This window comes from Delphinus delphis, chromosome X (assembly GCF_949987515.2).
Source record: "Delphinus delphis chromosome X, mDelDel1.2, whole genome shotgun sequence".
Lineage (NCBI taxonomy): Eukaryota > Metazoa > Chordata > Mammalia > Artiodactyla > Delphinidae > Delphinus > Delphinus delphis.
This window is the reverse complement of record NC_082704.1, coordinates 70,768,686-70,795,218: the sequence shown is the minus strand read 5'-3', so window position 1 is coordinate 70,795,218 and position 26,533 is coordinate 70,768,686. Positions and strand designations below refer to the sequence as shown.

The window sequence follows — 26,533 nt, the reverse complement described above, 5'->3', positions numbered from 1 at the left end:
AGCAAACATTGACTAGACATCCTACTTTTTTTAGTTCTTTTTGTCAACTGAGCCAAAAAATTCTTCCACAGTAGCCCTACATTCTCCATTGTCCTAGTTACAAAAGAGGAGGTATTGCTGCTAAGAAGCAAGGTAGTGAAGCACCAGAAAAAGAGGCAGAAGTAATAACAGAAGGAGGTAAGGGAAGGAACATCTCCCCTTGGGTAGCTAGATACTAACATTCACCACTCGATTTGTCTGAGTTCCATTTCACTCCTCAGCTTCCCTTAACCTCTTGACCTTACTTTGCTGACAGAATAGCTTTATGTCCCCTTCCAACTGTGTGAGCCTAAAGCTTCCCATCTCAATATCCTCTTCATGGGCCTTTCTCTCCAACCCTTCACTGGCAGTGTGGGTTTGTTTTCTCTTACTTGAAAACAAAAGTGTTCTAACAGATAAAGGACAGAACTTTGTATTTTATATATCTATATATTCTGATTCTTTACAACAAAACTGTATTTCTATTATAAATATTAGTAGCTAACATTTAACTTGTTTAGTCCTCACAACTCTATAAGGTAACTAGTGTTATTGTATCCATTTTACAGATGATGAAACAGAGGCACAGAAAAGTTTTGTAACTTGATAAAAGTCAAGTGAAAAGTAAATGTTGGAGTTGAATTTCATAACCAGGTATTCTGGTTCCAGAGTTTGTGTGCCTATTTACTTCACAAAGTTGCCTCTCTTTTTATAAATGTCAATATTAAAACTAAAGAAAAATGAAAGAAAATTTTCTTCCTTGGCACTGCTACTGCCACCACTATTTTCCAGATATCTATCATCTTGTGTGTGGACTGGGCATCAAACACCTTTCATGCCCCACCTCACATCCTCTCAACCCTAACATTCTTCAAGCAGGTTGAACCTGGCATCACTTGTCTACACTGTGATATATCTCACTTTCTGTCATAGGCCTGTAAGAATCTGTTCTGCCTTTTTTTTTTTTTGCGGTGTGTGGGTCTCTCACTGTTGTGGCCTCTCCCGTTGTGGAGCACAGGCTCCGGACGCGCAGGCTCAGCGGCCATGGCTCACGGGCCTAGCCGCTCCGTGGCATGTGGGATCTTCCTGGACCAGGGCACGAACACATGTCCCCTGCATCGGCAGGCGGACTCTCAACCACTGCGCCACAAGGGAAGCCCCTTTTCTGCCATTTTTAAGCATGCATAAGTTTGGAAGTGCAAGGGGTTGAACACTCCATGTAGTGACCCTCGACCAATGGGATATGGGAGTGGTAGAGAAACATTCCACTCTCATGTCCCTCCAGAGGGCGATTCTGCATGTACATTCTATGTGGCTCCTCGGTGGGATCTACCTCCAGTTTTGCAGCCGAAAACATACCCTTCTAATAACTTTCCTTCCATTTCTGCTTCATTCTTCCCAGTATCCTACTCCTGTTGCCTGGGATCACTTCCCAACATCAACATGTATATGAAAGTCCTTGTCTCAGGCTCTGCTTTCTCAGGATAAGACAGACTACTAATCCAATAAGATGTATTTAACTTTATTTTTCACACTTTGCTACTTTCTCACACACTTCCTCATTTAAGCCTCCAAAATTTGCTTTGAATTAAGTAAATGCTGTTATTGTATCCCAATTTTAAATAAGATATTCTTGTTCATATATTACAATAATACATGTGAATGATTGCTTTAAAAATATTACAAAGAATATGAGAAGACTATCCTTAGTTCATGGGCTTTTGTCCTCATCTTTCTCTTCTCATGGTTGCAAGATGTTTGTTGCACCTCCACATATAATGTCTGCATTCAAGGCAGGAAGATTGGTGAGAAGGGGCAAGCCATGCAAGATGAATTTGTCTTTTTTATCTAATCAAGCAAACACTTTCCAAGAAGCCTCCCTGGATGACTTCCTTTTTGTTCTCATTAGCCATATGGCCATCCCTGTAAGGAAAGAAGCTGGAAAATTAGAAAATAAGATTGCCGTGATTGACTTGAATCAGTTATAATTCAATACTTGGCCTGGGCACATTGCCACACTGAACAAAAGTGGGGCCCTGATAAGAAGTAATAAGGTGTAAATGTATATTGTTTAGGCAATTAAATTCTTATGTCTACATAATGTTTACATTTAACATAAATGGTGTTTTTTATAATCTGCTTTTTTTCATTTACTATAACATGGACATCTTTATATGTCAGTACAGAAATATCTATGTTATCCTTTCAAAACTGCAAGCTGAAATGTTTAGGCATGAAGTATACTAATGTCTGAAACTTACTTTGAAACATATAAAGAACAAAACAAATGATGCATGAATGGACATATGGATAGAGATGTGATAAAGCAGAAACAGCAAAATGTGAATTGTAGAATCCAGGTGGTGTGTATATGGTTGCTCACTGCACTATTTTTTCACACTTTAGTCTACTATGCTTTGAACATTTTTATATATTTGAACATATTCATAGTAAAATGCTGGCAAAAGTATTAGTCAAATTGAATAATATGTACAAATGTGTAAGTATGAAAAAATAAATTGAAAATAATATATTTTGCTATAAAATTACAATTAGGACACATACTAAGTGTCTGAATGTAATTTTATGGATTAAAGAAGCAAATATCAACTGCTCTACTGAAAATATCATGGTTTGAAACAGAATAATTAATGTAGGTATACACATTTATAAATGTTGCTGGATATACTTCTAACTGAAAAAAGATATCATGGCAATTACTATTCTGTAAGTTTGTTCATGTCTTCACATATTTTATCTTAAGAGTAAGTTTGGAGTTTTTAAGGATCACCTATCCAAAAATATAAAGCCCTCTAGTTCGTCTTATACCAATCTTCTACCCTGTTTGTTAAACAGAGAACAGGTGTGTGTAGACTGAAAGGGCCTCTAGGTAACTTGAATACTGACTGAATCTACAATTGCATTATAACTTGACCTCTCCCTAGCCCATTGTCAGAAGCTCTGAGAAAGCCCAGGGATAAAGTACATGGTGGAGGAGTTAGAGAGATAACTTATTTTGGAGACTGGTGTACTGATAAAAATTATAAAAACCTCAGGGAAGTGGGAGAGGATTAGAGAACGGAATAAGGGAAGGGCTGGGCCAGGACAACAACAGGGAAAGAGGTAGAGGTAAATAGAGAGGTTAAGGAGGGGTTTATCACTAATTCTTTACAACAGGAGAAGAGAGAAACTATGTTTACATCAGGAAGGGTGGAATGTTTATACAGAGAAATGCTATACTTTGGGAGAGGCAAGTGCCAAGAAAGGGAAATATTGAAAGTGGGAAACATGCCTGAATTTTATACAGCTGGAAGTTTGCTTGTATATTAGAGAGAGAGGGTTAAGATGGGGTTAATGGGTGAGGATATCCAGGGGGACCAATGGCCTCAGAGAGAATAAGCAAGGCTGGCCTTAGCCCCAAAGGGAGGAAAGTCTTAATTGCATTGCCTAGCACTTCCAAAAGAATGTCAAATAGTGGTGATAATAAGCATTCTTCTCCTGTTCTTGGGTTTAATGGGAATGCCAGGTATAGCGTGAGGTTGGCTTCTGGTTTGATACAGATTTATTTATCATGTTAAGTAAGTACACTTCTATTCACTCTTTATTAATATACTTATTTTGTAAACAAAAGATATTGCCCACCATTCGAGTTCTACAGGGATCAAGTCATTAGTTGTTGCAGTGGCTGACCTAGAACACACACTGAAAGGAATTCAAGATGAAGCATTCCTTGTTTTGAATGGGCCCCTAGACAGTTAAATGCATATCTAAGGAAGAATTTCAATGACCCCAGATTCATGCATCTTCCCATAGTTAGAGAAGCACTAAAATCATTAACTGATATATCTGATGCTCGTGACTAGCAGTAACTTTTTACCAAGATGTATGCTTGACTACATGTATTTCTCAGCGCCCCGCCCCTAATCATATATATATTGGCTCCTCCCCTACCTCTTTGGAGCAGTTCCTTACAGCTATCTGGAAGGCTGTCTCCCAGGCTATAGTCCTCAGTAAGTCCCAAAATAAAACTGAAACTTGCAGTTCTCACATTGTTCAGAGTTTTTTGTTGTTGACAGTTTTGGCAACCATGAAGGGACCCAGAGCAGATTTCTCTCCTTCACCTGAACTCTGTGAGGAATTGGAGCCTTGGTCCTGTGTCCATCCTCCTCCTTAGCAAGTCCAGATGAATTTGAATAAGTGTCTCTTGGTCTCAGATCTTCCGATTATTGGTTGACAATCCTGAGTTTTATTTGGCTGTGGATAAAAAGGTACCTGACTCCTCAGTTGAGAGACACTGAGGAGGATTTTCCCAGTTGAGAGACACTGGGAAAAAGGGCCTGGTTGAGAAACACTGGGAAGATTTGCTCAGTTGAAAGACACTGAGTGGTTTGGACTGGGTGATTAGGTAGGAGACTGGCCTGATGTCTTTTCTCAATTTGGCTACCTTAACAGAATTTGTCAGAATAACAGTGAAGATACCATATGAGAGTTCTCTGCTCCAAAGAAAAGGGACACAACTTCTCCTGGACAGTTATGGCTTTCTCAGACAACTGAGAAATTTATGGAAGTGGTGAAGGCAAGTCCTCATACTATGCAGTGGTCCAATAGGGACTTCCACTCATTAATTAAAAACTTGCTCGCCCAGGGACACACAATATAAGTGTTGGCTACGCAGTACTCTGAGCACCCATGTGATTTTAGATTGACAGAGGGAGAAGCTAAGACACATAAAAGAGCTGAAATGACTCTAGGGTGACACCTAGAGGACTTAAATTCACAAACAACACATGGGTCCACCACATAATTTCATTAGCAATTTCATTCCAACAAACCAACTTTAAAATGGGGAAGAGTTTCCCAAACAGAGAAATGAGAGGAGTCAGAAAACTTCTGACTTAGCACCCCAGTTGAGTTTATGTATATTTGGAACTTATACTTGCAAGTCCTTTTAAATTGTGAATTAAAGGAACTCTTGCCCTGAAATGGCCAAGATGGGCCTCTTTTGACATTCCAAAACTGGTTTCTGTGCATGCAGTTAGAGAAACCTCTCAGAAGGTAAGAATTCTTACCATGTTAGTCAGTTTCCTTGATCTCTGCCTGCAGGATCTGCTGGAAATTAGAGTGGTAAGAGTTTTTCTCTTTTCTAAAATTAGATTAGTGGGAATAAATTTCTGTAGGGCTAGCTCTTTGGACTCAGTGACTTTTGGTTTGAAGTTTGGAAGAGTATTCTAGATTTGTTAATCCTTTTCCTCCCAGAGATGGTCACTGATTTTTGTTGTTGTTGTTTTTGTCTTTTGTGTCTTTGGTCATAAGGAGGAAAACCAGTCCTCCTTGGTCTGGTTAGGTTTTCCTTTCCTGAGAACTTGACTTGTTGATCAACGGGAATATTCTTTCTGGTTTCCACCATACAGAAGGTGCATATACTGGCGTACATTTGGCAGTCAGTCAGATAAACTGAATGTTCTTTGTCTGAGAGTGTCAGCTCTCAGGGGAGTTTGTCATAAGTGATCTCAGTCCATAAGGGGCTTTGGTCATCTCAACCTTTGTTGTTTCCATGTGTACAATGAAGGTCTCTACTTCTTTAGAATGTCCTTGGGAGTGAAATTTCTGCATCTTGTGAGGGCTGCATGCTTTGCAGTCTCTTGAAGGATGCCTCTTACATACTTGGTTTAACCATAAAAAGGTTTATTGGTTTGAGTCACTATTAAGATCCTGTTCATCAATAGACAAATGATGAGCCCTCTGAATTGGAAAGACTTCAAAATTGTTAAAATTTTAGAAAGGGTTCATCTTAAACACTTGTACCTATTTTAATTGGTATGCACTTCTAATTTCCAAAATAGCTTAATTGACGGATTTGTTGTAGAAGGCTAATGAAAGATTAAAGATATAAAACGTACCTAAAACAAAAGACTATAAGATTGACTTAGTTCCTACTGCTCCCCTCTATCCTGCTTTATTTGAGTACTCATTCTTGTAATCCTCTGTATGAATTGCTTTTCCACTCTGAAGACACTATTAAACAGTTACCTTTAGAAATGGGACCACTTGAGGCTGTAGGCAATCCTCTTCAGGTCAAAGGCTGAACTGAGGGCCATAGTTAAAGAATTTCTTAAACCCAGAGAGGATTCTCAAAAGTTTTTGTAAATGGATTACCAAGATGGGAGGCCATTGGTCTGACTAAACAAGTGACCATAGCTGATATTCAGAACCTGATAGAAATTTTTTTGGCTTTCTCCCCCAAGCTAAATATACCCAGAGGGAAGAAAAACATTCCAATATAGGTGGATCAGTATGTCCATCCTTTGATATCATTTATGTGGCTACCCAATTCCTTGAGGAATTAAAAACAGCAGTCTACTCTTTCCAGGACCAGAGATGTAGCTCCAGAAACAATTCAAAGCCCATCAATCGTTTTTTCCACTCCCCGAAACCTCCCCCTATTTATCTTAAGAGGCTTGTAAGTATTGAAAAAAAATTCTGGCCTTATGGGAACAAAAGTCCTCCTAGGAGGCACTTGCATTTCTCTCCCTGAGCCTTTGAGAGGTAAATGTTCTACCTAGTCTTCTCGAGGAACTCTTATCTAGGCCATCTTTTTAAAATGCAAACTTAAGAAAGGTAACCCTTATCAAAAGAAAATGAAAAGGGGGATAGGTCATTTGGAACTTGCCGTGTCAAGGACAAATATAAATAATCTTCAGTGTCTTCTCCATAAATATTAGTAAGAAAAGGTTTAGCCATCTAAATAAGTGACCTTGATTTCTTCCATCTGCCAGAAACCCAATTTGAACAGACTTTTCTGTAACTGATGGGTTTTGTGTTATTGTACCTGATTTAAGGCTGAAAATTTGAAATGAGAACCAAGGGGTCTCTGTTTGTGTGTTTGTGTGTGTCTACATATATGTGTGTGTGTTGTAGACGTGTGATATAGCCAAAATTAATTTGTAAAAGAGTCCTATTTAGTTGGTTTAAAGAAAATTAAGCATTTAGATAAATCCTCAGAAATATGGAAGAAACTAAAATGAATTTCAGGATCACATGGACTGGGAAATATTCAGTACTAAGTTAATATTTGGTATTAAAGTTAGTTTATTATTAATGTCTTTAGAGTCATCAACATTAAACATAATACTTTTATTGTACCTAGATTTACTAGAAGTTAAATAAGATCTTATATCTGTTGCAAAATTTGTCAGCCAGAAAGATGACTTGATATAATAAAATTTTTATAAGTAAATTAAATGTAAATGGGTTAAGAGTTTTTAGGTGAACTCTTTAAGAATAATCATGTTTTATGGTGTGTCTACTTAGAAATCGTTTCTCCAAATCTTTTTGGCAACTTCAAACTTTAGGGTTTTGCTAAATTAAATTAAATGATGGAAGCTTATTGAATATCTAGATCATTCCCAAATAAAATAAGGTACTGAAACATTAATTACTAAACATAGGCTTCCTTTTACAGAGAAACTAAAGATATTTAGGACTATTAATAAATATGTTTGGTTCCACATGGAGACATTTTCTATAAGAAAGCACATATTTAAAAAAAATTATAAATAGTATTTAGAAGTTTGCCAATCTACAGAATGCTAATGTAAAAGACAGTTCATAATTGCTTACTTCTTAGTTTTTGCTACAAATGAAGGCGTTTAAGAATTATAATTAAAATATGTAATTAAAACCACTAAAAATTAATAAGGAAAACATCTTTGTATGCAAGGAAAAAGAAGGTATAAGGAATGGAAATACACTTAGTTCAGGGAAGAGAAAGTAATTTTGTCCTAAAGATAGCTTTAAAAGAGAGAGAGAATGATGGCTTCCGCAACACATATACTAAAATTGGAATGACACAGAGAATATTAGCATGACCCCTGCACAAGAATGCCACACAAATTTGTGAAGTGTTCTATATTTTTATTAGCAGATGCAAACTACTATATATAGAATGGATAAACAACAAGGTCCTACTGTCTAGCGCAGGGAACTATATGCAATATCCTCTGATAAACCATAATGGCAAAGAATATGAAAAAGACTATACATAAAACTGAATCACTTTGCTGTTTAGCAGAAATTAACACAACATTGTAAATCAACTATACTTGAATACAATAAATTTTTTAAAATAAAAAAATTAAAGTAAAATGAAATCCTATAAAAAAAGAGAGAGAGAGAAAAGGAAAACATAGGACAAAAATCTAAAGGTTAAAAAAAAAGTAAGTTAGGGCTTCCCTGGTGGCGCAGTGGTTGAGAGTCCGCCTGCCAATGCAGGGGACACGGGTTCGTGCCCCGGTTCGGGAAGATCCCACATGCCACGGAGCGGCTGGGCCCGTGAGCCATGGCCACTGAACCTGCACGTCTGGAGCCTGTGCTCCGCAACGGGAGAGGCCACAACAGTGAGAGGCCCGCGTACCTACAAAAAAAAAAAAAAAAAAAAAAAAGGAAGTTATAGAAGTTTTGTCGAAGAGAAGCCTTGAGAATAGAGTTCTGTATGTGATCAAGACTGGCTAAGATTAGAATAAATTGTAAGATGGTGCAAAACCTGAATTTGGTTTTCTCTCTGTTAAGAGCACAAAGTTTTAATGGGATATTGATATGCTCTTGATAACAGATAGTAAAGATTTTTTACCTTTTAAAAAAAATATTTATTTATTTATTTTTGGCTGTGTTGGGTCTTCGTTTCTGTGCGAGGGCTTTCTCTAGTTGCGGCAAGCAGGGGCCACTCTTCATCGCGTTGCGCGGGCCTCTCACTATCGCGGCCTCTCTTGTGGAGCACAGGCTCCAGATGCACAGGCTCAGTAGTTGTGGCTCACGAGCCTAGTTCCTCCGCGGCATGTGGGATCTTCCCAGACCAGGGCTCAAACCCGTGTCCCCTGCATTGGCAGGCAGATTCTCAACCACTGCGCCACCAGGGAAGCCCAATTTTTTACCTTTTAAGTAAACGGTTGCAACTTTCTGTATTTTGCTTTTGAAATCTTTTGTCACTTTGCTTGGGTGGATAACTAAGTACTGTTACATAGTGACCTATGATCCTATTTGACCAAGTGTTTTAAACCCTTTTTAATATATTTGACAAACTTCCCCAAAATCAAATTCTAAATGAAGTTCTTTTGACCTGTAGATAACATTGAGGTTTTCCAGAATGCCTCCGGAGCACCTCAAGATTTGTTTTCTCTCCTTATCAAAGAAAGACATTAAACTAATAAGGCTAATTTTATATGTTAAATTACATGGGAAGCGTTGTTAAATGAGTGGTGATAAACCTTCTTAGGTTGTAGAGTATAGATAATTGTCATTAATATAAATGTTCTAGAAATTATGTGAAATTTCTAAAATTTAAATATGTCCTCATGTAGTATCATCAGTCATAATTCTAATTATTGTTTTAATATTGTATGCCACTAAAACAACAAATTTCTTTGACAATTGCTTTGTAAACAGGTCTTTAACCTTGCTTTTTAAGTCTTTTGTCTTTTATAGACAGTTATTTTTGTACTCTGATGCTTCTGTAAAAATGCTTCATCTTCCAGAAGATTCATAGAAAGAACCTTTTGACAAATACACGTTTCTGATAACTTTCAGCTCATAACAGTGAACAGGTTAAGAAATTAAAGAATTCTCCAGCATTTATTATTTGTAGATTTTTTGATGATGACTATTCTGACTGGTGTGAGGTGATACCTCATTGTAGTTTTGATTTGCATTTCTCTAATTATTAGTGATGTTGAGCATCTTTTCATGTGCCTCTTGGGCATCTGTATGTCTTCTTTGGAGAAATGTCTATTTAGGCCTTCTGCCCAGTTTTTGGTTGGGTTGTTTGTTTTTTTGATATTGAGCTGCATGAGCTGTTTGTATATTTTGTAGATTAATCCCTTATCCATTGATTCATTTGCAACTATTTTCTCCCATTCTGAGGGTTGTCTTTTCTTCTTGTTTATGGTTACCTTTGCTGTGTAAAAGCTTTGAAGTTTCATTAGGTCCCATTTGTTTATTTTTGTTTTTATTTCCACTTCTCTAGGAGGTGTGTCAAAAAAGATCTTGCTGTGATTTATGTCAAAGAGTGTTCTGCCTATGTTTTTCTCTAAGAGTTTGATAGTTTCTGGCCTTACATTTAGGTCTTTAATCCATTTTGAGTTTATTTTTGTGTATGGTGTTAGGGAGTGTTCTAATTCCATTCTTTTACATGTAGCTGTCCAGTTTTCCTAGTGTGGAGAAAAGGGAACCCCCTTGCACTGTTTGTGGGAATGTAAATTGATACAGCCACTATGGAGAACAGTCTGGAGGTTCCTTAAAAAACTAAAAATAGAATTACCATATGACCCAGCAATCCCACTCCTGGGCGTATACTCAGGGAAAACCATAATTCAAAAAGGCACATGCACCCCAATGTTCACTGCAGCACTATTTACAATAGCCAGGACATGGAAGGAACCTAAATGTCCATAGACAGATGAATGGATAAAGAAGATGTGGTACATATATACAATGGAATATTACTCAGCCATAAAACGGGATGAAATTGGGTCATTTGTAGAGACGTGGATGGATCTAGAGACTGTCATACAGAGTGAAGTAAGTCAGAAACAGATAAACAAATATCGTATATTAATGCATATATGTGGAATCTAGAAAAATGGTACAGATGAACCTGTTTGCTGGGCAGAGATAGAGACACAGACATAGAGAACATACGTATGGACGCCAAGGGGGGAAGGGGGGCGTGGGATGAATTGGGAGATTGGGATTGACATATATACACTAATATGTATAAAATAGATAACAAATGAGAATCTGCTGTATAGGACAGGGAACTCTACTTTGCTTCACTGTACAGTAGAAACCTACACAACAGTGTAAAACAATTATACCCCAATTTAAAAAAATAAAGAATTCTAAAGGAAACCCTGATGACTTCATAAAACTGTTAACAGAAGATCATGATCAACAAGAATTAGTTACATAGGGCTGAATGTTAGTTTGTATAACTTTCTGTCTGAAATATTACTAGTTTTTAATCTTGGTTGTCCAAATATAAGGAAACCCTTCACTTTAAGTTAATTATGACTTATAGCAATTTGGTAAATTATAACTTTGTAAGCAGAATTGTAGCATTCATCTTTTCTCACTACTTGATTCCTCCAGAATTTGGGAACTCAGTGAGTATTCTTATCTTTATGGCAATGTAGCTATTTGCATAAGTTCGATAAGAGTCTGTTCTTATAACAGGACATATTGGAAACATTGGTTATGTTACCATGTTTTTGACTGGAATGTCATATTTGAGAAATTGCACAGAATCAGATATGATCAGATAGCTTTAAAGAACTAAGGTGAACTTTATGGAGCCATAAAACCCCTTGGAAAAACAATCTGGTACCTTGCTTACAAGGAGCCCAGCAGCCTTACCAGGTAAATAAGAAAGGTCACTTCCTGGCCGCCCCAGAACCTTGAAATATTTTGAGGACCTTGAGAAGGGAGGAATTCACCCAATCTATATATAGGTAGTACAGGCGAATCTGATGACAAGCACTTGGCGTGGCTTTACTGGCCTTGAAAGGCCTTTTAAAGTTCAGTCTGAGATTCCTTATGAAACGTTCCAGCACAGCCAATTTAAAGTAGCTTGTGTGATCAATTACTCTTATGCAAATAATCAGGCAAAGTTTATTGAAACCAGACTTATTTTGCAAGCAAATTAGTCAACTTGGCTATATTTTGTAGAAATGAGGGTAATTTTAGATAGAAAAAGATTGTTTCTGTAGATGTTGGGTTCTAGTGTTGTTGTCTTTGAGGTTTTGTATTTACTGCTTAAGACTCACTTCCTGGATGGCTTCTTGTTACTATGTTGCATTATCACAAAAGTTTAATTGAATTATTAAAAGGACATACTAAGATTGTTTCTGAAGCTTATCACATCAACTTATCTTTGGATGAAGATCAGGTGGCCCATGGCCTGCAACCAGGAGATGATGTACACTGGAAAAGACATCATTGAAAGGACTCTCTCCAACCTAGATTACAGGACCCTTGTCAGATACTCTTAATTAGCTCTTGCACAGCATAACTGAAGGGAATTGATTCTTGGATTCATATTTCCCACTTGAAAGGGCCCCTGCACTGGACTGGTCCATAGAGAGGACTGCTCACTTCAAACTCACCTTAAAACAATGCTCAAACAGAGGAAAAACGACTCCCACCCCAGGAGGAGAAGAAGACATCAGAACGAGACAGCTATCCCAAGATGCTGGACCTGATCCATATGATTATTTATTGTGTTTTTTCATTTCTTTGGCTTCTGCACATAACTCAAATGTTTTTCTATCATTGGCACAAGTCCCATGTAGACTTTAAAAATTAATCCAATTGTTGGATTTGTGGTCATTTACCTATGCCAAGTACTTCTTGGTGGATTTCTCCAAGGCTCTAATTGGATGGTCCTTAGGAAAATTATTCTAGAAGAAAGAAGTTATAGTTTTGTTCGAGCCACTTTTGTTATTGCTAGATGGGACCCCTTCACTTGGCCAATCAATCATACTTGCTCTGACCATGGTCATAAATATGAATGACTTAAATCTGCATCATAATCACCCTTGTTTATGGTGCTTTTCCCGGTAACCTCCCATAACTGACGCTCCCCACCCTCAAAATCCTCTTTTGTCTTTAGCTGAGGATAGTATTTAAGGTGAGGGCTTTGGCTATTTTGGTGAGTTACTCAGTTTTTCTGGGTCTCTTCCATGTATACGTTATTAAATCTTGTTTGATTTTCTCCTGTTAATCTTTCTCATGTCAATTTAATTCTTAGACAAGCCAGAAGAATGTAGATGGGTAGAGGAAAATTTCTTCTTCCCTGACGATAGCCTTGGAAACCATCCAGTACCTTGGGGGTGGGAGGGGAGGATAGCTCTTTGGCAACTTTTTTTTTTTAAAGTAACACATGTATATAGTAAAAATTTCAAACTGCATGAAAGGTCATACAATGAATAGCCCTCCCTTGAAAGTCAATAAATAGTCCCTCTCATCTCTTATTTCTAGTCCCTCAGTTTCTCCCCCAGAGGCAACCACTGTTACCAGCTTCTTGTGTAGTCATTGGGACGTAGTCTGTGAATATTCAAGTATATGGATATATATTCCCTTCTACTTTTTTACATAGATGTTAGCATACGATATAAACTGTTCTGCACCTTGCTTTTTATATATTATTTTCTTCCAAAATTTTGTCCTCACGAAATATCTTGCTTCCTTTTTGAGTTAATTTTGACCATTTCTCCAGGAAACTGCCTGTTTCCTCAATATTTTCCAGTTGTTTTCAGAGTTGTACGTTATATTGTCTTGTAATTTAGAACAACTAACAAAGTTCTTCATACCTATTGGTCTAAATGTTAATCCCTCTTCTAACACTTACAAACTTTCTAAGCAATTTTGGGCAAGTCCCGTGAGTCGTGCTGTGTGGTAAATGTTCATAGTCTAACAGAGGGTGATGATTGTAGTGTATTAAAGAATGATGAGTGAGTTTGGCAATTTTCTGAGATATACTTGCAACTAAAAACATAAAATAATTACTATTTTAGGAGCTTAGCCCTATGCCACCCCTTCCTCTATAACCTTCCTTCCTGTTTCTCTTCATAACATATTAACTCACACTCAACCTGTACCCTATTAGTTAAATAAGGAAAACTGGCATTTTTAGACTGAAATAATGCTTAGGTAAGCCAAATACTGACTGCCTCAACAATTGTTTTATGGCCTGTCCTCCTCTGAAGCCAGCATCAAGGCCATCTTGAAATGAGTGGTAAAGAGGCCAAGAGATGAGGCTGGGTGGTATAAGTTGTGGTTTTCAGTTGGGGAGAGATAACTAATTTTGGAGGTTGACAAGGAAATAGAAGAGGTTATTAATGGCCTCAGGGAAGCCGGAACGGATTTGGTAATCTGATAATGAGTGCTGAGGTCAGGACAGGGGTAGGGGTGGCATTGAGGGTGGGAATGGTAGTGGGAGGGGTGGAGCAGGTGTGGGAAGCTGAGGCTGGGCCTGGGGAATTGTATTCAATACATAATAATCTCTTGTAACATTAAAAAAAGTTTCATATCTACTGGCCTAAATGTTCATATTATTCCCATCAGTATTTGCACAAGTACTGAAACTGTGCTTGGTCTGAGAAGGAGAATTATAAGAATATTTAAACAAAACAGAACAACAAACACACACACACATCTCATTAGTTTGGGAATTTCTTCACACTACAGCCACATTCTTTCTTCTTAAGTTTACTACTTGTGTGCTTTCCTAGATTGCCCATCCAAAAAAATAAGGCTAGTTCACATCATCCCCTACCCTGTTTGTTAAAAGTGGAAAACTGGTAATTATTTGCCCCAGTGGGCACTCAGTACCCTGCATATTGCTTGCATCAACAATGGATGTATTGCCTGAGCTCATTTTAGCCTGAGGTGAGGTGAAATGGAGTCTGAAACACAGAGAAAGTCCCGAGATAGGACAGGAAAACGAGATAGGGACATGCAGTTTTCTTTAAAAAGTTATTCTTACAATAATCGCCCTCTTTCAGCCTTGAACATCTTCAGTACTTGCCCTAAATCGCTTAGCAACTTTGTAAACTGTGGTAAATTGTGGTGGGATTAAAATGTTGGCCAATGCATACAGAGAAGTTCCCCCCACCCGACCCCAAGGGGGTGAGGGAGAAAAGCAATTTCGGAGGTCGGTGTGGAGACAGTATGAAAGCTTGTAACAGTCCAGTAAGTGGGAAGCTGCTAAGTAGCGGAATGAGAAGCGCAGGTAATCATCCAGGCGAGGGCGACAGTGGAGGGAGCAGTTGTTAAGGTGCGCTTCATTCCTTTATTCAGCAACTGGGAAAGGAAGTCTCTCGGCCGTTGGGGGAGGGGCAGGCTTTTTCCCTAAGGTGCAGTGCTGGTGTGGGAGGCGGCACCCCGAGCCTCCTCCAGAGAGCCGGAAGCAGACGCTGGCGGGGGCGGGGCGCGAAGAGGTGGGAGGGGGAGAGAAGGAAGTGGCGGCCCCGCGGCCGACGGGAGTGCGCTGAGGATCGGGGTGGAGTGTTAAAAAGGGAGCGTGTCCAGCGAGACCCGTGGCCCAGAAGAAGGGAAGCGAGGCGACGCGAACCCCTGCCCCCCACCCCGAGGACAAGGGAGGAGGGCCGAGGGCCGGGGCCGCTAGCAGCTGCTAGGCGCTCTTCGGTGACGCGGCCGCCACGCGCAGACGCGCTGACGGGGCGCGGCCTCCACGTCTCAGGTTCCGCAAAGGCCTGTGGGAGCGACCCGGGAGAAGGAGGGCCAAGATGGCGGAAGCGGCGGAGTCTCCCGGAGACCCAGGGACAGCAACGCCCAGGCCCCTGGTGAGCTTGGGTTCTGCGACAGAAGGGACCGAGGGTGAGGCAGATGCCCCTTAAGGAAGTCGGGCGACGGGCTCGTGGCGTGAAAGAGCCGGAATCCCTTCCTCACGGCAGGTCCTTCCTGTACCCGATGCCAGACCAGGTCCTAACACTGCGCCTGTTCTTTGGGCTAACCGCTTCCCCCCACCCGCGTTGTTTCCACGCCTTCTTGTGAAACTTTCATTCACTTTCCTTTTTATCCTCGTCCCCTGCATTTTGTTAAATGCTGAGCTTTAGGCGATTTAAGTATCTTTGCATCTGCTGTCCCCTCATTTTATGGAGACTTGTCACTAGCCCTTGTTGGAGTAGCAGCATTCTGGGATTAATGAGAGATTACTTCCCATGGGACGTTATAACTTGACTGTTGATTTGCTCAGTGACCCCCAGTCGTCTTGGTTTTATCCCTGCCCTCCCTGTCGCAGCTCCTTGCAGTCCTCTTCATGCTCTCTTGCTCCTGTCTCTGCAGAGGATAGGATTTCTACTGCAAATACTACAATTCCAAAGCCTGAACAGGTATTTAAGAACACAGGCTTTGGAGTTAAAGTTAACTTGGAGGTAAAGTTATCACCCACTCTGCCGCTTGTGTGAATTTGGGCAAGTCATTTCATGGAGAGTTTTTTCATCTGTAAAATGGAGTTAAAAATACCTGCCTCAAAGAGTTTTTACAAAGTTGTAGTGACAAATTATGTGAAGTGTCTAACACAATCAGTGCCATAACTGAGTGTAGTCAGCTCAACATTCTGCCCCCCAATCCCTCCTCCCAAACGTTTAGTTATATACCAAATAGTGTTTAATTATATAGTAGTTGCTCAATAAATGGTACATCCCTTTTCTCTGTTTTAAATTGGCAACTTAACATAGTAGAGGACTGACCTGGGAGTCAGGTGAAACTGATTCTAGTTTTGGTTCTGCTTACTAGCTCTGTTTGTTCATCACTTCATTTGACAGATATTTATTGAGTATCCGCTATGTTCCAGGCACTCTTTTAGGCACTGAAGATACAACAGTGAAAGAGAGTGAGTAGGTCCAAGTTCTCATGGAAGACTTCTGACCTTGAGGAAGTCACTCTGAACCCCAGTTTCCTCATTTGGAAAATGAGGGTAGTAAGTCACCACAGAATTAGAGTACTAAATGAACTAGTATATGCATAGTGCCTGGTATGACGTAGTTACAGGTGCTTAGGTGTTTTTAGTTCCTTTCGTCTAAACTGACCCACTTCTCTTTTATGAAGCTTTCCCCCAATTAATTTTAGTGGTTCTGGTTACTCATTACTCAGTATCCAGTCCACTTCTATTCAACAATGTTTATTGAACTCCCACAGTGTGTAATACACTATGCTAGTTGCTTTAGGAAATACAAATGGCCTTTCCTTATGCTTACAGTCTAATTTGTAGGGATAAGACAAATGTATAATGCTAAAATAAGACACTATATAAGAAAGTTACACATAAAATATTAACAAAATTTAAAAGAAGATGCTATCATGTCTAGTTGGGGTGATGAAGCAAGCTACATGGTAGAAGTTACATTTGAGGGGGCCTCAGAGGATGGGTAGGATTTGAATTGCAGGTGAGCATAAGAGCTATCAATGATTGACCACCTGCTATGTGCCAGGATTGTACTAAACATCCTCTGCATATTTTCTAAACTTCACAGCAGCTAGTTCAGGTGGTTTTTGAACTATGTTTTACTTGCAGGTGAGGGGATGAGACTCAGAGAGATTTGATGATTTCCCCAGGGTGGCTAGGCTGAAAATTGAACTTAGGTCTGCTTCTGAAACCAAGACTATTTCCAGTAATGCTACAGATCCTCTCATTGGTGAAGGTACAGAGGTTAGGAGGTGCTAATGCATTTGCAGAACAACAGAGAGATTACTTTGGCTGAAGCACAGGGAAGTATTAGGAGGTAAACCTTAAAAGATAAGGCTACTAAATTAGGGAGGCAATATGGAACAGTGGTTATGGATGTGTGCTCTGGGGTCAAGTCGTCTAGGTTTGGTTCTATGCTCTGTCACTTAACTAACTGTAGGATATTGGGGAAATTACCAAACCCCTCCATGCCTCAGTTTCCCTGTCTGTAAAATGGAGATAAAGTAATACTTACAGGGTTGTTCAGTGGATTAAATGAGTTAAAACATATAAAACACTTGGTAGAGTGCCTGGCACATAATAATCATGTAGTGTTATTTCTTCTTATTGACTACTATGCCGGGAGGTTTAATAGGCAACAAGGAGCCACTGGAAATTTTTGAGGAGGGAAGCGTTTTAAATCATGAATTTGACAACACAACAGAGGAGTTACCATGGGGAGTATCTGGAATCTAGGATACCAGTGCAAGTGTTTGCGGTAGTTCCAGGAAGAATTGATGACTGTTTGGACTACAGCAGTAGCAGATGTGAAGATTTGAGTAAGGCGGAATGCTCGAGGGTTTGCAGTGCTAGGGAGAATGTGTCTTACATAGTGCTTTTCAAACTTTAATGTGCATAGCAGTCATCTGGGGTATTTTGTTAAATTGCAGATTCTGATTTAGTAGGTCTGGGATGAGGCCTAAGATTCTGCATTTCTAATAAGCTGTCAGGTGGTGCTGCTGCTGCTCCTCCCAGTATCACATTTTGAAAAACAAGACTATAGACAAATGGGAGGAAGTGATACCCTGAACAGAAATACAGAAGAGGAGAATGAGGGCCCTAAAAGTTGATTAATTCACTTTTGGAAATGTTTAGTTTGAGATATTGGCAGGCCATCCAATAGATATCCAACAGGTAGTTGGACACTGAAATCTGGACTTAAGGGCTCACAAGAGGTCAGGACTAGAAAGGTTGATTTAGGAGTCATCTGCATAGAGTTGAAAATACAGAATATTGGGTAATGCCTGTCTATTGCCTGTCTGTTTAAGGAGCAGGAAAAAGAGCCATAATAATCGCTGTAGCCTGGGGTCTGGAAGGAAGCTGGTCCCAGGTGAAGGTGCTGGCTAGAGACCATGCCACTAAGCCCCGACCTCCACCTCTTGGACTGAACTGTTTCCTGCTTGATCCACCCCACCTCTCCCTCCACCTTGTTGACTCCTTTCTCTCTTTAGGATTTTGGTCAATAGTATGAGCCATCTGCTCCCAGCCACTTTCTTAAGGCTGCAGTCCCTGCTTTTACTGTGTGTTTTTGGCCCTGCCTCTATCTCCTCCCCTCATTGGCCCAAGCCAGGCAGCAAAGTGTGCACATGTGTTTATGTGCACACATGTGTATGTATGTGCACAAGGCTGCCTGCACAGAGGAAGGGGAGGGACATGGGGTCCAAGTCACCTTTCATCTCCACTGAGGGGCTAGTCAGAGCAGGGTCCACTAGCTGAGGTCCTGGTGGTATTGTCTCATATATGGGGCTAGAGAGCCACAGATCCTGCCTCAGTTCGCTGAGCAATGTCACTGATTCTCTGGGGAAGAGATACTGAGGAAGGGTTGGGATGGGGGATGAGTGGGAATCACATGGCACTTTAGTGACTGCAGTGACTTCTGAAACCAAGTAGCTGGAGTTAGGCCAAACTTCCCCAGTTAAGGGCACAGTCTTCCATAAGAATGTCCTCACTTCAGATACCAGCTGAAGGACCAGGACCACCCTCACTTCTGACCTACTGGCTACAAATTCAGGAGTTCCCGTGATCCCCTCAGGCTCTGTAATTCCCTAGAATGATTCACAGAACTCAGGACAATGCTGTACTTAAAATTACACTTTTATTATAGCAAAAGGATACAACAGAAACCAGCAGAAGGGGGAGATGCTTAGGTTGAGGTCTGAGATGGTCCCTAACACAAAATGTCCTTGTCTTCTCTCTGTGGAGTCAGGACAGGACCCTGTTACTCTCCTGATACATTGATGTGTGACAATATGCAGAATATTGCCAACCAGGAAAGGTCACCCACATATCTAGTTTTTATTGAGTTTTCATTATGTAGGTGTGGTTGAATGGATCATTGCCTCCTCCGCTTCCAAGAGGCCAGGTTTGTATCACAGGACTCAAACCCCCCAATCCTCTAATCTTGTGTTTGGTCTTTTAGCAGTGGTTAGCCACCATGCTGTCATCTCATTAACATAAACTAGCTGTCTACCAGGGCTCACCTGTTAGCTAAACTATTAGGGCCCACTATGAATAACAAAAATATTACTATCATTTAGGAAATCCCAGGAGTTTAGAGGCTACCTCCCAGGAACAAAGGACAAAGGCTAGCCAAATACTTTATTCTACAGCAGTGACAGAACCTGAATCGACTCCCTGGGAATCTTGAACCTGAGCTCTTGACATGTATCTGTCCCCTTCTGTGAGCCTGCTACTAAGTGGTTTACTTGTATTAATATATTTCTTCCTCAGGACAACCCTGTGATGATAGTACCATCATCTCAATTTTACAGATGAGGAAACTGAGGCACAGAGAGGAAAAGGAACCTGCTCATTGTCACACAGGTAGTAAATGATGGAGCTAGGATTGGAACTCAGGCTGCCTGCCTCCAGGAGCTTGCACTCTTAACCAAGGCTATCCAGATACCACATGTTGAGCATTGACTATGTGCTAGGTGCATGCAGGTGTTATCTAATTCTTGTAGCAGTGTTGTTTCCAAGGGAGGGCAAAGGCCCGTTTGGCTTCAAAGGCCATTCCTTCTGCACTGCCCCGTCTACCCTAGCAGTAGCAGGCAGCAAGAAAGCTCAAAACAAGCAATCCTGGAGCTTGAAAGGGCAGTATCGTAGTAGTAAAGGGAGAATAATGACTTCAAAACAGGTTGGTTTACACATTAAGTGCTGAAGAATATTCAAAGGGTGAAACTGAGGAAGGATTCTTATATTTCTTTTTTTTTTTAACATCTTCATTGGAGTATAATTGCTTAACAATGGTGTGTTAGTTTCTGATTTATAACAAAGTGGATCAGTTATACATATACATATGTTCCCATATCTGTTTCCTCTTGCGTCTCCCTCCCTCCCACCCTCCCTATCCCACCCATCCAGGTGGTCACAAACCACCGAGCTGATCTCCCTGTGCTATGCGGCTGCTTCCCACTAGCTATCTACCTTACGTTTGGTAGTGTATATATGTCCATGCCTCTCTCTCGCTTTGTCACAGCTTACCCTTCCCCCTCCCCATACCCTCAAGTCCATTCTCTAGTAGGTCTGTGTCTTTATTCCTGTCTTACCCCTAGGTTCTTCATGACATTTATTTTTTTCTTAAATTCCATATATATGTGTTAGCATATGGTAGTTGTCTTTCTCTTTCTGAGTTACTTCACTCTGTATGACAGACTCTAGGTCTATCCACCTCATTACAAATAGCTCAATTTCGTTTCTTTTTATGGCTGAGTAATATTCCATTGTATATATGTGCCACATCTTCTTTATCCATTCATCCGATGATGGACACTTAGATTGTTTCCATCTCTGGGCTATTGTAAATAGAGCTGCAGTGAATATTTTGGTACATGACTCTTTTTGAATTATGGTCTTCTCAGGGTATATGCCCAGTAGTGGGATTGCTGGGTCATATGGTAGTTCTATTTGTAGTTTTTTAAGGAACCTTCACACTGTTCTCCACAGTGGCTGTATCAATTTACATTCCCACCAACAGTGCAAGAGGGTTCCCTTTTCTCCACACCCTCTCCAGCATTTATTGTTTCTAGATTTGTTGATGATGGCCATTCTGACTGGTGTGAGATGATATCTCATTGTAGTTTTGAGTTGCATTTCTCTTATGATTAATGATGTCGAGCATTCTTTCATGTGTTTGTTGGCAGTCTGTATATCGTCTTTGGACAAATGTCTGTTTAGGTCTTCTGCCCATTTTTGGATTGGGTTGTTTGTTTTTTTGTTATTGAGCTGCATGAACTGCTTGTAAATTTTGGAGATTAATCCTTTGTCAGTTGCTTCATTTGCAAATATTTTCTCACATTCTGATGGTTGTCTTTTGGTCTTGTTTATGGTTTCCTTTGCTGTGCAAAAGCTTGGAAGTTTCATTAGGTCCCATTTGTTTATTTTATTTCCATTTCTCTAGGAGGTGGGTCAAAAAGGATCTTGCTGTGATTTATGTCATAGAGTGTTCTGCCTATGTTTTCCTCTAAGAGTTTGATAGTTTCTGGTCTTACATTTAGGGCTTTAATCCATTTTGAGCTTATTTTTGTGTATGGTGTTAGGGAGTGATCTAATCTCATACTTTTACATGTACCTGTCCAGTTTTCCCAGCACCACTTATTAAAGAGGCTGTCCTTTCTCCACTGTACATTCCTGCCTCCTTTATCAAAGATAAGATGACCATATGTGTGTGGGTTTATGTCTGGGCTTTCTATCCTGTTCCATTGATCTATCTTTCTGTTTTTGTGCAAGTACCATACTGTCTTGATTACTGTAGCTTTGTAGTATAGTCTGAAGTCAGGGAGCCTGATTTCTCCAGCTCCGTTTTTTGTTCTCAAGATTGCTTTGGCTATTCGGGGTCTTTTGTGTTTCCATACAAATTGTGAAATTTTTTGTTCTAGTTCTGTAAAAAATGCCAGTGGTAGTTTGATAGGGATTGCATTGAATCTGTAGTTTGTTTTGGGTAGTAGCATCATTTTCACAATGTTGATTCTTCCAATCCAAGAACATGGTATATCTCTCCATCTATTTGTATCATCTTTAATTTCTTTCATCAGTGTCTTATAATTTTCTGCATACAGGTCTTTTGTCTCCTTAGGTAGGTTTATTCCTAGATATTTTATTCTTTTTGTTGCCATGGTAAATGGAAGTGTTTTCTTGATTTCACTTTCAGATTTTTCATCATTAGTGTTTAGGAATGCCAGAGATTTTTGTGCATTAATTTTGCATCCTGCTACTTTCCCAAATTCATTGATTAGCTCTAGTAGTTTTCTGGTAGCATCTTTAGGATTCTCTATGTCATCTGCAAACAGTGACAGCTTTACTTCTACTTTTCCCATTTTTATTCCTTTTATTTCCTTTTCTTCTCTGATTGCTGTGGCTGAAACTTCCAAAACTATGTTCAATAAGAGTGGTGAGCGTGGGCAGCTTTGTCTTGTTCCTGATCTTAGTGGAAATGCTTTCAGTTTTTCACCATTGAGGATGATGTTGGCTGTGGGTTTGTCATATATGGCCTTTGTTATGTTGAGGAAAGTTCCCTCTATGGCTGCTTTCTGCAAGGTTTTTATCAAAAATGGGTGTTGAATTTTGTCGAAAGCTTTCTCTGCATCTACTGAGGTGATCACATGGTTTTTCTCCTTCAGCTTGTTAATATGGTGTATCACGTTGATTGATTTGCATATATTGAAGAATCCTTGCATTCCTGGGGTAAACCCCTCTTGATCATGGTGTATGATCCGTTTAATGTGCTGTTGGATTCTGTTTGCTAGTATTTTGTTGAGGATTTTTGCATCTATGTTCATCAGTGATATTGGCCTGTAGTTTTCTTTCTTTGTGACATCCTTGTCTGGTTTTGGTATCAGGCTGATGGTGGCCTTGTACAATGAGTTTGGGAGTGTTCCTCCCTCTGCTATATTTTGGAAGAGTTTGAGAAGGATAGGTGTTATCTCTTCTCTAAATGTTTGATAGAAGTCGCCTGTGAAGCCATCTGTTCCTGGGCTTTTGTTTCTTGGAAGATTTTTAATCAAAGTTTCAATTTCAGTGCTTGTGTTTGGTCTGTTCATATTTTCTATTTCTTCCTGATTCAGTCTTGGCAGGTTGTGCATTTCTAAAATTTGTCTATTTCTTCCCGGTTGTCCATTTTATTGGCATAGATTTGCTTGTAGTAATCTCTCATGATCTTTTGTATTTCTGCAGTGTCAGTTGTTACTTCTCCTTTTTCATTTCTAATTCTATTGATTTGAGTCTTCTCCCTTTTTTTCTTGTTGAGTCTGGCTAATGAGTTTTTTCTTGTTGAGTCTCAACTCTTGTTGAGTCTTGTTGAGTTTATCAATTTTGTTTATCTTCTCAAAGAACCAGCTTTTAGTTTTATTGATCTTTGCTATCGTTTCTTTCATTTCTTTTTCATGTATTTCTGATCTGAGTTTTATGATTTCTTTCTTTTTGCTAACGTTGGGGTTTTTTTGTTCTTCTCTCTAATTGCTTTAGGTGCAAGGTTAGGTGGTTTATTGGAGATGTCTCCTGTTAGGATTGCATTGCTTTAAACTTCCCTCTTAGAACTGCTTTTGCTGCATCCCATAGATTTTGGGTCATCATGTCTCCATTGTCATTTGTTTCTAGGTAATTTTTTATTTCCTCTTTGATTTTTTCAGTGATCACTTCGTTATTAAGTAGTGTGTTGTTTATCCTCCATGTGTTTGTATTTTTTACAGGTCGTTTCCTGTAATTGATATCTAGTCTCATAGCGTTGTGGTCTGAAAAGATACTTGATACAATTTCAATTTTCTTAAATTTAACTAGGCTTGATTTGTGACCTAAGATATGATCTATCCTGGAGAATGTTCCATGAGCACTTGAGAAAAATGTGTATTCTGTTGTTTTTGGATGGAATGTCCTATAAATATCAATTAAGTTCATCTTGTTTAATGTATAATTTAAAGCTTGTGTTTCCTTATTTATTTTCATTTTGGATTATCTGTCCATTGGTGAAAGTGGGGTGTTAAAGTCCCCTACTATGAATGTGTTACTGTTGATTTCCCCTTTTATGGCTGTTAGTATTTGCCTTATGTATTGAGGTGCTCCTATGTTGGGTGCATAAATATTTACAATTGTTATATCTTCTTCTTGGACCGATCCCTTGACCATTATGTAGTGTCCCTCTTTCTCTCTTCTAATAGTCTTTATTTTAAAGTCTATTTTGTCTGATATGAGAATTGCTACTCCAGCTTTCTTTTGGTTTCCATTTGCATGAAATATCTTTTTCCATCCCCTCACTTTCAGTCTGTATGTGTCTCTAGGTCTGAAGTGGGTCTCTTGTAGGCAGCAAATATATGGGTCTTTTTTTTGTATCCATTCAGCCAATCTGTGTGTTTTGGTGGGAGCATTTAGTCCATTTACGTTTAAGGTAATTATCGATATGTATGTTCCTATTCCCATTTTCTTAATTGTTTTGGGTTCGTTATTGTAGGTCTTTTCCTTCTCTTGTGTTTCTTGCCTAGAGAAGTTCCTTTAGCAGTTGTTGTAAAGCTGGTTTGGTGGTGCTGAACTCTCAGCTTTTGCTTGCCTGTAAAGGTTTTAATTTCTCCATCAAATCTGAATGAGATCCTTGCTGGGTAGAGTAATCTTGGTTGCAGGTTTTTCTCCTTCATCACTTTAAATATGTCCTGCCAGTCCCTTCTGGCTTGCAGAGTTTCTGCTGAAAGATCAGCTGTTAACCTTATGGGGATTCCCTTGTGTGTTATTGTTGTTTTTCCCTTGCTGCTTTTAATATGTTTTCTTTGTATTTAATTTTGGACAGTTTGATTAATATGTGTCTTGGTGTGTTTCTCCTTGTATTTATCCTGCATGGGACTCTCTGTGCTTCCTGGACTTGATTAACTATTTCCTTTCCCATATTAGGGAAGTTTTCAGCTATAATCTCTTCAAATATTTTCTCAGTCCGTTTCTTTTTCTCTTCTTCTTCTGGAACCCCTAGAATTTGAATGTTGGTGCGTTTAGTGTTATCCCAGAGGTCTCTGAGACTGTCCTCAGTTCTTTTCATTCTTTTTCTTTATTCTGCTCTGCAGTAGTTATTTCCACTATTTTATCTTCCAGGTCACTTATCCGTTCTTCTGCCTCAGTTATTCTACTATTAATCCCATCTAGAGTAGAGTATTTTTAATTTCATTTATTGTGTTGTTCATCGTTATTTGTTTCATCTTTAGTTCTTCTAGGTCCTTGTTAAATGTTTCTTGTATTTTCTCTATTCTATTTCCAAGGTTTTGGATCATCTTTACTATCATTATTCTGAATTGTTTTTCAGGTAGACTGCCTATTTCCTCTTCATTTGTTTTTATCTTGCTCCTTCATCTGCTGTGCGTTTTTCTGTCTTCTCATTTTTCCTATCTTACTGTGTTTGGGGTGTCCTTTTTGCAGGCTGCACGTTCGTAGTTTCTGTTGTTTTTGGTGTCTGTCCCCAGTGGCTAAGGTTGGTTCAGTGGGTTGTGTAGGCTTCCTGGTGGAGGGGACTAGTACCTGTGTTCTGGTGGATGAGGCTGGATCTTGTGTTTCTGGTGGGCAGGTCCACCTCTGGTGGTGTGTTTTGGGGTGTCTGTGGACTTATTATTAGTTTAGGCAGCCTCTCTGCTAATGGGTGGGGTTGTGTTCCTGTGTTGCTAGTTGTTTGGCATAGGGTGTCCAGCACTGTAGCTTGCTGGTCGTTGAGTGAAGCTGAGTGCTGGTGTGGAGATCGAGATCTCTGGGAGATTTTTGCTGTTTGATACTATGTGGAGGTGGGAGGTCTCTTGTTGACCAGTGTCTTGAAGTTGGCTCTCCCACCTCAGAGGCACAGCACTGACTCCTGGCTGCAGCACCAAGAGCCTTTCATCCACACGGCTCAGACTAAAAGGGAGAAAAAGTAGAAAGAAAGAATTAGTAGAAGAAAGAAAGAAAGAAAGAAAGGAGAGAGGGAGGGAGGGAGGGAGGAAGGAAGGAGGGAAGGAGGAAGGAAGGAAAATAAGAACGAAAGAAGATAAAGTAAAATAATATAAAGTAAGATAAAATTTAATAAAGTTATTAAAATAAAAAAATAATTATTAAGAGAAGAAAAAGAAAAAATGGATGGATAGATCCCTAGGACCAATGGTGGAAGCCAAGATATACAGACAAAATCTCACACAGAAGCATACACATACACACTCACAAAAAGAGGAAAAGGGGAAAAAATTATAAATCTTGCTCTCAAAGTCCGCCTCCTCAATTTGGGATGATTCGTTGTCTTAAGGAGGGAAGGAGGGAAGGAAAGAAAGTAAGGAAAAAGATAAAATAAAATAAAAGAAAGTTAATAAAATAAAAAAGAATTATTAAGAAAAAGAATTTAAAAAAAACAAACAAAAAACGGACGGATAGAACCCTAGGACAAATGGTGGAAGCAAAGCTATACAGACAAAATCTCACAGAGAAGAATACACATACACATTCACAAAAATAGGAAAAGGGGAATAAAATCATAAATCTTCCTCTCAAAGTCCACCTCCTTAATTT

At 39.5% G+C, this 26,533-nt stretch overlaps 1 protein-coding gene and 1 non-coding gene across 5 annotated transcripts in view; both read left to right on the top strand.

Moving 5' to 3' along the window:
- The first annotated feature begins 7,830 nt into the window (after positions 1 to 7,830).
- Positions 7,831 to 7,934, top strand: LOC132419135 (U6 spliceosomal RNA). The gene has a single exon (XR_009518142.1). It is a non-coding gene; the product is annotated as a U6 spliceosomal RNA (small nuclear RNA).
- Positions 7,935 to 15,022: 7,088 nt separating this feature from the next.
- YIPF6 (Yip1 domain family member 6) overlaps positions 15,023 to 26,533 on the top strand; it is a 34,586-nt gene continuing 23,075 nt past the window's right edge. For 2 of the 4 annotated variants that reach the window (XM_060002472.1, XM_060002471.1), the window contains exon 1: positions 15,023 to 15,374. In XM_060002472.1, coding sequence (XP_059858455.1) covers positions 15,318 to 15,374 — 57 coding nt within the window. In that variant the 5' untranslated portion in view covers positions 15,023 to 15,317. Of the gene's footprint in view, positions 15,409 to 19,769; positions 19,862 to 26,533 lie in introns of those variants that run through there. The other 2 variants (XM_060002474.1, XM_069540365.1) reach the window with 2 other exon arrangements.